Source organism: Oreochromis aureus, linkage group 14, assembly GCF_013358895.1.
Source record: "Oreochromis aureus strain Israel breed Guangdong linkage group 14, ZZ_aureus, whole genome shotgun sequence".
Taxonomy (NCBI): Eukaryota; Metazoa; Chordata; class Actinopteri; order Cichliformes; family Cichlidae; genus Oreochromis; species Oreochromis aureus.
In genome coordinates, this window is record NC_052955.1 from 29,412,764 (window position 1) to 29,425,265 (window position 12,502).

General features: G+C 44.4%; 1 protein-coding gene across 5 annotated transcripts in view; it reads left to right on the forward strand.

Moving 5' to 3' along the window:
• The window catches only part of LOC116313237 (von Willebrand factor A domain-containing protein 5A-like), a 45,403-nt gene that overhangs the window by 20,489 nt on the left and 12,412 nt on the right, over positions 1–12,502 (forward strand). For 3 of the 5 annotated variants that reach the window (XM_039598105.1, XM_039598106.1, XM_039598107.1), the window contains exons 12-15: positions 1,812–1,970; positions 2,054–2,157; positions 10,446–10,666; positions 11,217–11,255. In XM_039598105.1, coding sequence (XP_039454039.1) covers positions 1,812–1,970; positions 2,054–2,157; positions 10,446–10,666; positions 11,217–11,255 — 523 coding nt within the window. Of the gene's footprint in view, positions 1–1,811; positions 1,971–2,053; positions 2,158–10,445; positions 10,667–11,216; positions 11,256–12,361; positions 12,401–12,502 lie in introns of all 5 variants that reach the window. The other 2 variants (XM_039598103.1, XM_039598104.1) reach the window with 1 other exon arrangement.

Genomic DNA, 12,502 nt, shown 5'->3' on the forward strand with positions numbered 1-12,502 from the left:
GGAGGGCCTGCTGGACTGTGTCTACCATCCCCAATTTCACAGCGTCCACCTTACACAAAGTAGGGAGAATGTTGGCAGGCTCAGGGGTACTGATGTCTGTGGCAAACTGGTGAAGGAAGGCATCAGGTTTGACATTTTTGGACCCTAAATGGTAGGAAAAAAAGAATTTAAAACGTACAAAAATAGTGACCAGCGAGCCTGATGGGCATTCAATCTCTTGGCTGTTCTCAAATAAGTTAAGTTCTTGTGATCGATCCAGATCACAAGAGGATGCTCTGCCCCCTCCAGTAAGTGTCTCCATTCTTCTAGGCCCAATTTTACAGCCAACAAATCACGGTCATCTACATCACAGCACAGGCTTGTAGTTTGCCTTGAGAACCTGAGTACTGTGAGAGGACTGCTCCAACACCAGTATCTGATGCTTCCACTTCTACAATACACAACTTTGAGGGGTCGGGGTGGATGAGAATGGGAGCAGAAAAGTCAATTCAAAGAAGGCAGTCTGTTTGTTCAGCCTCACTTCTGGTACCGGTGCCCATTCTCAATTTTAAATGCATGTAGACACTGAGGGTTCTTGGGAGGGGCCAACTTTAGTCTGGGTCTGGTGATTTCCTGAGGTAATAATACCTCAGATGGCTTTGGTCTGGTGGGTAGTGGTAGCGAAAACCTGATTATTAAGGACTGTAGCAGGGATGGGAGGATTTAACAGGACCAAAGTGAGATGTAACTCATTAGTTAACCTAATATCAATTAGGTTCTGCTCAACTCCTGAATCTGCTGAGGCTTGAAGTGACCTAGTGATCTGGTTGCGACTGAGGGTGACCGGAGGGAAAAGCAGAGATTCAGTTGAAGTGAGGGACACCCTATCCCCAAATTTACCGGCAGACGGAGTCTTTTAGCCTAATTAGACAGGTTGCTATAAAGTAACTTGGAGAGCTACAATACAAACATTTTCTGCTACGGAAGTGTCTCTCCTTTTCATCAGCTGTTAGCAACGATCAACCTATCTGCATGGACTCTGGGGAAGATTCTGACACGGAAAGCCATGTAGACAGAATGGATACTGGAACTGGAGGTGGCGGTGCTGGGACCTGGATTGGAGAGGAACAAAATTGGGTGCAGTGAGGCTAAAGGCTCTTTTTGACCCCTCTCTCCCTCATATGGGCAGGTAGCGATCTGATGAAAAGTGAAGTAAGCTTCGACCCAGGCGAGCACTTCTCCCCTCAGCATCCCCACAAAATACAAGTGCTTCGAATCATCATCATTGCAAAAGGAATCCCCTACACCGACCCAACTCACCAGCGAACGGGTCGAGGGCAGGGGATACTGCATCTCTAATACATTAGTTTCATTGAAAGCGATGGGGGTGTGACAGGCGGAGTGGCCTTAGTGAACGCCGGCGATGGCTTTGAGGATGGAGAAATGGGTGCTGCACTGGACGTGAGATCTGATTTGAGTTCAAGAATCAAGTATCTTTTTGTGTTTGTCTTCGATAGGTTTACATTGACCACCTAGGAACTGCAACATCTGCTGGAATTCATGTTATCTGGCACCCTGTTTCACAATTCCTGTGCAAATTGGATCCACCTAGTCCAATTTCCTGTTCAGTTCATACTAACACAAAGCCCAGAGGCCGACAGAAAAGATGGCAGAAACCAAAACAGACAGCGATCAGTTTAGTGACTTTATTGAACAAGTGCAAAAATACATAGCTGAATGAGACAGGCAGGGGAATTATGTGAGGGCAGATGGCAACTAATTTCTGGCTGGACTTGAGTGTCATATTTGAAGAGTTTTTCATTATTTTTCAGGTGATGCAGTCGCTGCGATTTGCTCTGCAGCCAGCTGTGGTCGACATCTCAGTCACATGGGATTTACCACAGGAAGTGTCTGTCACTGTCCTCTCTCCACCCATCACAACACTTTTCCAGGGTCAGAGGTCACTGATTTATGCCCAGCTCACTGGACAGGTAGGAGCAGCAGCCTCATGTTGTTGTTTAGGTATTTGATGACAGTAATTAACGTGACTTCTAACACTGTAATTCTGTGTCAGAGCTCAGAGGCAGCAGAGGGCTGTGTGACGCTGAAGTACAGCCTGGCAGGTCATCCCTCTGAGAACCAGCTGCACTTCAGTCTCAGACCTGCAGAGGACACTGGGTAAAACAGTTTAACACAAACAACACACTTCTGTTTTGAATTGTGAGTTTCAGTGTGTTGAAATTAAAACAGTATTTTCAGAATTATGATACTACTAACTGTAAAACATTTAACAAACCACAGACCTAATGCTGTGTGCCTCGTTTTAAACCTGTTTCACTTTTTCCTAATGATTATTTCTTGGATTAGGGGTATCATAACATCTAATAGTATATCATTACTGATCACAAACATATTAGACATGACAGAGTAACCTCAGTCTGCAGTTTGTGTGAAATCTGTCAGGGTTCCTGGGTCATTGACCCAGTGATTTCAGTTTGTTCATGTTCAGTTTATTTTGCCACATCAATGTTGTTCTCACTTCCTGTTTTTCCCGTATCAGCTCTCATGTCGTTAGCCAGATTATGTTCAGTTGTGTACTCACCGGTCTCTCATTATAATCCGCATCAGTCTGTGTATTTAAGTCCTCAGTTTCCTCCAGTTCTTTGTCGTGTCATTGATGTTGATGTCGTCTCTCCGCCTGTATGGTCAGTTAAGTCAGTCAGTCAGCCAGCCAGCCGGTCCGGTCCGGTCCAGTCCAGTCCAGTCCAGTCAGCCAGTTAGTTCAGTCACCCAGTCAGTCATTTCAGTTCACGTTCTGTTCATCCAGCCTACCTGCAGTAAAATACCATTATCCTGCACCGTGAGTCCAGCGTTTGGGTCATCTCTTCCTCGCCTCTACACACGACATGCCTGACAAAATCAAGGAGGCATTGTTTGAATTCAAGTCCAAACACTATTGTGAAATAATCTGACACTTTTCTTGTAAAATATACTGAGAATAAACAGCTTGACACACACAGGTACCTTGCCGATAACAACAATTTTTTGTCCTCAGAGCCTGCTTTTGTACAAAAATGACAGACTTGTCTGTACATTGCACACTGTCATAGTGTTTGTTTAGAGAAGAAAACAAAGCCTGTCTGACCTTTAAAGACAAATCTGTCAGCAGCAGAAAGAAATCCGTGCAAGATACTGTCAGGACTCGTTCAGACTGATAACCGGGGTTAAGTAAAGACAGACTTAACCCCGGTTATCAGGCTGGACTACAGGTCACCATCCTCTGTCAATGTGATTGATAGAAACAAAAAGTAGTTAAGAAGGGATTATAAATCTTTAAAATATAGTTTTTACAGGAAGTTTAATGTACTGTTATGTATGTTTACCAGATCCTCTTTAAAAATCTTTACATTTCTATTTGCTTTATTAACAATGTCTCCATGAAGCCCAGTTACACAAATCAGTTGGTTAAACTACAGTCATGTCTTAAAGATGTCAAGGCCTGGATGAACTCTTAATTTCCAGCTTCTAAATTCAGACTAAATTGAGGTTTTATTGTACTCGACCCTACAAAACTTAGAAAAGTAGTGTCTGACCAAATTCACGATGGCTTTACTTTAAACTCCAGCATCACTGTGAAAAATCCTGGAGTTGCTTTTGATCAGGATATCTCCTTTACTGGACATGTCAATGGAATATTTAGGTCTGTTTTCATTTAGTTCTGTAAAATCTCTAAAATTAGAAACATCCTGTTTCAAAGTGATGCTGAAAAATTAGTTAGTAAATAATTAGTCCATTTTTTATCTTTAGACTGGACTACTGTAATTTATTATTATCAGGGCTGTAAAAGCTCCCTAAAAGTCTTCAGTTAATCCAACACACTGCAGTGAGAGTACTAACAGGAATGCAAAGATTATATTTTGTCAATATTGGCTTGTCTTCATTGGCTCTCTGTTAAATCCATATTTGAATATAAAGTCTTTCTACCTGCTATCATTCTCCTTTAGTAATCAGGCTACATCACAAAGACTAAAGATTTGACAGTATCATATAGTCCCAGTAGAGCACTTTGCTGTCAGACTGCAGGCTTACCTGTGGTTACTAGTGTTTTTAAAAGTAGAATAGGGAGCAATGCCCTCGGCTTTCAGCCCTCTCTTCTGTGGAATCATCAGCTTGCATTTGGGAGTCAGACACTATCTCTATTTTTAATATTACTCGTTAATACTTTCCCATTGGGGCTTTATCAGATGACCCTAAACCATCCCTTAGGTATGCTGCAACTGGGTTGCTGGTGGCTTACCATGATACACTGAGCATTTTATCTTCATTTTATCTTCAATCTCCATGTGTTTATACACCAAACTGCATTTCTCTTGCTTTCTCTCTTTCATAGCTTGTCTTTGTCCTGACTCTCTCAGTTTCCTTCTGTTGGATTTCTGCCAAGCTGCAGCCTTTCTTTGAGGTCTAGGGAGCGGACCCAGCTTTGGTGTTAATTTATGGACAGCTCAGGAATTTCTTAAGCTAATGGGTAGTTTTTCTTGTACTACACAAACTACTAGCTTCAAACAGTCAGTAAAGCCAAACCCAGCTCATGGGTCATTCTGTTTGAAATCAACACAGGACTTTTGCTCAACCATCTCTGATTTTCACAAAAGTTCATTGGTACAAAGTTTGGGCACGTATAACAACTACTGTGAAATTTTAGCTTCAAATACTAAATACTACTCAAGATATTTTCTTCAAAAAATGCTCTGTTGTACTACGTTGTACTGCTAAAACAAAAAATATCAGTAGGTTATCCTGTTCAAATAGAATATATGTATAATTTTAATTTGTGAGACTAAGTGACTCCATTTCAAATAATAACATTTTTTTTACAATTTCTTTTTTCATTTGACCATCTGGACACTCTAGTATTTGTTGTATTTTGAAGAGACAGCCTACTGATTATTTTTGTGGCATGACTTGTCATGTTTGCTCAATGCCACATGAAATTTGAAAGGAAATAGTATTTTCTTCAATTCAGTTCAATTTTATTTATACAGCCCCAAATCACAACAACCGCTGCCTCAAGTTGCCTTATATTGTAAGGTAGATTCTACAATAATACATACAGAGAAAAACCCAACAATCATATGACTGCCTATGAGCAAGCAGGCTACAGAGGAAAAGAAAAACCTTTTAACAGGACGAAATCTCCAGCAGAACCAGGCTCAGGGAGGGGCGGCCATCTGCAAAATATAAAATATGCTTGTGTAACAGAAAAGATTGGTGAAGGACACTGGATTTGATTTCATAATTGTGCCAGACTAATAAGGCAACGAAGTGGCTGATGAATGAGAGAGTTCAACATGTTGTGACCAAAGGCCTGCACACAACACAACTGAATTACACAATTTCCTTGTAGATTAGAAGCATTGCAGTCTATGTGAATAAACCAGCTAATTTGGATCACTCCACCCTAGAAAAACAAGAATTCAAAGAAACCATTAAAAGCCCGGAAATACCATCAAATTCATTCCCATGATGAGTGTATGTAAACCTCTCATAACAACTGTGAAAGCTTTGTTTACTTGCAGAAATTCTTTCACAATGAGTAGACTTTAACCCCGTGAGTCAGTGGTCCTCAACAATTGCATACAATATTGTTAATAATCAAACAATCAATGTTTGACTCACTTCCAGCTTATTGTAGGTTTCAGCAACCTCTACGCTGCAGTCTGAGCTTTTCTACACTTGTTATGATCAAATTAAGGTGACAGTGTTGACTTTTTAGCTGCAGTTACTTGTCTGACTCAAAGGCAGAGACTCCATTCCCACAACAAAACAGCAAAGTGAGACTGAGACTGAGGCTCAGATACACAGATAATTTAGGAAGTTTTGATCATTCTTTCAAAAGGACATTTGTGAGGTTGGTCATTGATCAGGTTGAGTTCAGGACTCTATGCTGGCCAGACCAGTTCTTCCTCATCAGACTCACTAACTTGCTTTGTGCACTGGTGTGCAGTCATGCTAGAACAGGAAGGGGCCCAAACTGTTCTTGCAAAGTTGAGAGCATGAAACTGTCTAAAGTTTCTTGATATGCTGAAGCATTAAGAGTTCCTTTCACTGGAACTAAGGGACAACCCCAACTCCTGAAAAACAACCCTGCATTATAATCCTCCCGCCACCAAACCTTGGACTTAGCACAAAGCAGTCATACAAATACCAATCTCCTGACAACCCCCAAATCTAGACATCTCCATCAGAGAACACTCCTTTTCACACTCTCTGCTTTGACCTTGGTATTGAAAGGCTCGGATGCAGCTGCTCAGCCATGGAGACCTAGTGCTTGAAGCTCTTTCTGTCCTGTTCTTGAGCTAATGCGAAGACCACATGAGGTTTGGAGGCCTGTAGCAATCTTGTTTAAACTATTTAAGGATCAGATCTAAAACAATACCATTAGAATACATTTTCTTCTTTTCTGTTTTATTCTTTAACATGGAAACTTCCATCACATTTGAAAATTCAGTCAAATATGGATATAATTATTTCACCATCCATCCATCCATGCCTCCCTGGCTTATCCAGCCCCAGGTGGTGGGGTCAGCAGCCTAAGCAGACAACCCAGACCTTGCTCTCCTGCCCATCTCCTTAGGCTTGTAAAGGAAAACACCAAGGCGTTCCCAGGCCAGCTGTGCAGTGTGTCCTTTTTTTTTTTTTTTTTTTTTTTTTTGCCTGTCCCGTTTGGCTCTTTTGCCATCAGAATTATTGTCTAAAGGCAAAGGAAGATGCCCAACGGATTTACTTTACCAAATGGACCATCCCAGCCTTGCCGTAATGGTCTATTTGATTCACCTTTTATTGTTTATTTTCACTTGCTAGATACGGGACAGACTTGAATGAGGAAAAGAAAAGGGAGAAAGAAAGAGGGAAAGAAGAACAGCGGAGAAGAGGGATGGGGATAAAGGGCAAAAAACAAAAACCAACAAAATAAGCAGACAAAAATTACATATATCAATCACCCGGATCACCTGTTGGGAAAGAAAAAAGAAAACAAGCAGAAGAAAACGAGAGTGTTACGTTCTTAGTCTAGGCGAGTATTGAACGCAACAAGAAGTTGGGCCACTCACACACCACCCAAGCAAGAACACAAACAACAATATCTTTTTAAAGTGCTAAGCAGCCATTTATTTTCTTCAGCAGTGAGCAGTGCCACTGCTCCTCCAGCGAAGACGAATGGCTGAAGCGGTCCCTCAGACCCTCCAGCGAAGATGAATGGCTGAAGCGGCCCCTCGGACCCTCCAGCGAAGACGGACGAAGGCTGGACAGGCCCCTTGGACCCTCCAGCTGAAACGGAAGGCTGAAGCGGTCCCTCGGACCCTCCAGCGGAGACGAATGAAGGCTGAACAGGCCCCTTGGACCCTCCAGCGGAGACGAATGAAGGCTGGACAGGCCCCTTGGACCCTCCAGCTGAAACGGAAGGCTGAAGCGGTCCCTCGGACCCTCCAGCGGAGACGAATGAAGGCTGGACAGGCCCCTTGGACCCCCCAGCGGAGACGAATGAAGGCTGGACAGGCCCCTCGGACCCTCCAGCGGAGACGAATGAAGGCTGGACAGGCCACTTGGACCCTCCAGCTGAAACGGAAGGCTGAAGCGGTCCCTCGGACCCTCCAGCGGAGATGAATGAAGGCTGGACAGGCCCCTTGGACCCTCCAGCGGAGACGAATGAAGGCTGGACAGGCCCCTCGGACCCTCCAGCGGAGACGAATGAAGGCCGGACAGGCTGAAGCGGTCCCCCGGACCCTCCAGCGGAGACGAACGAAGGCTGGACAGGTCCCTCGGACCCTCCAGCGAAGACGAACAAAGGCTGGACAGGCCCCTCGGACCCTCCAGCGGAGACGAACAAAGGCTGGACAGGCCCCTCGGACCCTCCAGCGAAGACGGAAGGCTGAAGCGGTCTCTCAGAACCCCCAGTGGAGACGAATGGCCGAAGCAGTCCCTCGGACCCTCCAGCGGAGACGAATGGCTGAAGCGGCCCCTCGGACCCTCCAGCGGAGACGAATGAAGGCTGGACAGGCCTCTTGGACCCTCCAGCGAAGACAGACGAACAAACCCAGAACACAGGTAACCCACCAGCGACAACGGCAACGAATAAAGAACAAAGCACAAAAGAGCCCACAAACCAAGCCAACCCGACGAATAAAAAAAAAAGGATGGACGAGCCCCCATTTATGTTACGTTCTTAGTCTAGGCGAGTATTGAACGCAACAAGAAGTTGGCCCACTCACACACCACCCAAGCAAGAACACAAACAACAATATCTTTTTAAAGTGCTAAGCAGCCATTTATTTTCTTCAGCAGTGAGCAGTGCCAAAAATAACAAACAAAACTCCCTACTGGTCCCTGGGATGAGGGCTCATCCGGGATTTGAACCCGGGACCTCTCGCACCCGAAGCGAGAATCATACGCCAATCGAATAAACAACATCATGATGATCTATAGGAATATAACAGTAAATACTAAATATTAAACATTATTGTGCAGCAGTCAAGATTGACAGCGCACAGTGTGCTTTGAGGTAGGAGCCAAAAAGGGTGTAGTTTGTGTGTGTGAGCACCCGTGTGTACACCTGTGAGCATGAGCGCGCTTGTTTTTAAAAGGTTCCTTCATGTAATGATCTGTTAGACGGTGTGGGGGGCCACAGCCCCGTCCACCAGGGCATGAAGCAGGTATGGAGGAGATCAAGACTCCAGACATCCAGAGGCCCTCAGAACACAAGAGACCAAGGAAGACCAACAGAGGGGCAGCCGCACCATTATCCCAGAAAGAGCTGAGGAGAGTCCCAGATGAGGGGTCACTCAGCAGCCGCGGAGCAGAAGCCAGGGGGGGTTGCAGTGACGTGCCCGGGAGCTCCGCCGGCAGCCAGCTGTGCCAGAGTGACCGAGCCCCGGCCGCCGAGGCCGAGGGCACCCCACCCCGGCGGCCCCAAGCGAGCCCCAGGCTCCAGGCCCCGACAAGCAGCCACCAAGGAGTGAGCCGGTGTGTACCTGGACGCCCATCCCCGGACACAAAGAACCACCAACGCACCGATGTCTGAGGGCGTCTGCCACTGGCAGGGGGAGTAGTGGGGGGAGATAGGCCTATATACCTTGGAGGACCCGAGATGTCCCCAGAGAGGTGGCGTCTGATACCCAACCTGACATATAGACACAGACATACAGGCACACACAGATACGAACATCCATTCCCACCCTCATGCTCTCATGTGCAATTACTCAACACTCACCCAACGTGGAGACAGACATAGAGAGACACTATACACACAATCACACTCTCCAAGCGTACTCTAGGTACCCTTGCCCCAGGAGGGGGAAACTGCACCCAGACCCAGGTGGTGATACCCTTTTCCCTGGGGTGGGGAGAAGCAGACCACTCTGCAATGTGTCCTGGGTGTGCCCCGGGGGGCCTCCTACCAGTGTGACATGCCTGGAACACCTCACCTAGAATATGCTCAGGATGCATCCTAGTCAGATGCCTGAACCACCTCAACTGGCTCCTTTTTGATGTGGAGGAGTGACTCTACTCTGAGCCCTTCCTAGATGGCTGAGCTCCTCACCCTATCTCCAAGGGAGAGACGAGTCACCCTTCAGAGAAAGCTCATTTCCACTTCTTGCATCCGTGATCTCATTCTTTTGGTCACTACCCACAGCTCATGACCATATATGAGGGTAGAGATGTAGATCGTACGGTAAATCAAGACCATGGTGTTCTGTTGTTTGAGTACAGGGGGGTGGGACCCATATCCCTTCTTCGGGCTGTGCCCAGTCGACCCCCATGGGCTTAGACCAGGCCACCAGGCACTCACCCTTGGGCACCCTCCCCTTGCTTGGCTCCCAGGTGGGACCCCAGTAACTCTAGCTCAGGAGGGTGAACTGTTCCCTATTTCTTTCACTCAGAGGGGTCTTTTGAATTGCTCCTTGTCTGGTCCCTCACCCAGAACCAATTTGCCATCGGAGAGCCTAACCTCCGACAACATAGTCCCTGGGATGCCTGGGACACACAAACCCCTTCACCATAAAAAGGTAGCGATTCACAGAGAAGTGTTTCATCTAGTTTATGTTGTTCTCTATTTCAGGTAGATTTCTTTGTAACACATTCTCACATTAAAATTCATTGTAAAAATCTTCTTTTCTCTTTAAAACTGTGTTTTTGTCATTAAATCATTAATTGACGTCAGACATTCTTCGAGATTACTGGCTGCTCAGTGTCTCTCACTCCCTCCTATCTTCCTTAAGTACACACACACACACACACACACACACACACACATACACACACACACACACACACACACACTATATGAGTTCAACTTTAACATACTTATTTAATGTACCTGATTATATTCTGATCAGTATTAAGCATAATAAGCTTTTGGCAATATTACGTATGACATGACAACTCTGTAATGTTTTCCTTCTTGCGTGCAGACTAACACTTCACAGGTTGGGTGCTCGCAATCTGATTCGTTCCCTGGAGATGGAGGAGAGAGATCGTAGAGGACAGCAAGATGGAGGAGTGAAGGAGAAGGTGGTGCAGCTCAGTGTCCAATCAGGAGTGAGCAGTTCGTTCACTGCCTTTATTGCTGTCAACAAAGACAACAGCGAAGTGATTCAAGGACCTCTTGTGCGCAGAAATATTCCAACACCCTGTGAGTTTATTTCAAAATAAAAAAGTAAACTCTGTCAGCCACAGTTTGAAGATGAAGATAGCTGATCTTGAATGTCCAGCATGTCTTTATCCTTTTTTCCTTCTCTCACCCCAACCGGTCGGAGCAGATGGCTGCCCCTCCCTGAGCCTGGTTTCTTCCTGTTAAAAGGGAGTTTTTCCTTACCACTGTCTCCAAAGTGCTTGCTCATAGGGGATCATATGATTGTTGGGTTTTTCTCTGTATCTACTGTACAATATAAAGCACCTTGAGGCGACTTTTGTTGTGATTTGGTGCTATATAAATAAAATTGAATTGAATGAAAAGAGCACAATGATAAATTGAAGAGCAGACTATCAGAGTCAGTTCACAGGATCTAGTCGTAACAAATACAAAGAAAAGTTGGTTAAAGCAAAACGTGAGATTCAGTAGCAAAAATCATATCACATTTTACACATTACACATTTTAAATACTGCAGTGTTTGTCTTATATGTTTACTTCCCTTTAACAGATTCTTATTAAATATTTTGATCCGTTTCTTTTACATCCTAGGTACTTTCCCAATATTAAAGAGTTCAGGACGACATATGAGTAAGTAGAAGATGAATATCAGTATAAAACACATCTGCACATCAATGCATTTCTAAAAAATAGAAACAGTGCTTGATGCATAATGGTCACGTTAGAAATGACTAATTGTATAAACTAGAGTTTAAGCATGATGTATAAATACAGTAGGGACCAATCAGAGAACAGGATGCAGGTGAGGAAACTTTAGTGGCAGACATGTCAGGAACATTATGACATGAAAATGGAACAACCAGACTGAGCAGATAAACATTGTATATATTTTAAACAGTGTTTGTATATTTGTGTTTGTGTATTTGTGTTTATTTGCATATCAGGCTATGAATGTTAAAAAGTAAAAATTTCTGGACCTTTTTTTCCTAACATGCAAGGGAGCATCCCCAGGATCTCCAGGGGACTGTACTTGAACTTATTTGAAATGTTAAATGTCAAACATTCACTGCACAGTTGCTGGGCCACCAAAGGGCCGTCATTCTTTGCGGTATGTGGGTCATGTGTAAGTTGTGTGCAGCCACGGGCCAGTTGCAGACACACTGCTGGCCTTGTGCTGGCCCAGAACAGTTTCAGCTCTGGCCCCAGATGTCAGCCAAAGTGTACCTTAATCAAGCCATGTAATAACAACATGTACCGGAACATAATAGTGCAAAAGTAGCATGACGAAACTCTGTTCACACAATGAATGGACTGATTCTTATATAGCACTTTTCTACTCTCCCAGATTACACGAAGTGCTCTATACAACATGTCACATTCACACACTTTCTCTAAACTGAGTGCTTCCTAACTACTTTCATACACATTCACACTCTTGACATGCAGACTGGAGGAGCCAGGGAGCAAACCACTAACCTTCCGATCAGTAGGTGACCTGCTCTGCCTCCTGAGCTACAGCCGATCAGTGGCAAAGATGAGTAAACCGTCACCAGCTTTTGGATAAAGTGTACACTCACAAACCTGTCAAATCTGCATTTGAAACGTTGGCCACCATAGCAGTATAGTATTGCAACATGGCATTTGGGTCTTCTAACTAAAATAGGAACATAGGAACATAAATAGTGTCATCATTGCCAGACCTGGCCCACATCTGGTTTTTTTTTTTTACATCCTAGGTGCTTTCAGAATTTTAGGGAGTTCAGGACGATATAAGAGTAAGTAGAAGCTGAATATCAGTATAACACACATCTGCACATCAATGCTTTTCTAAAAAAATAGAAACACATTTCTGTTTTAACTTGTTCAAAATGTTATAT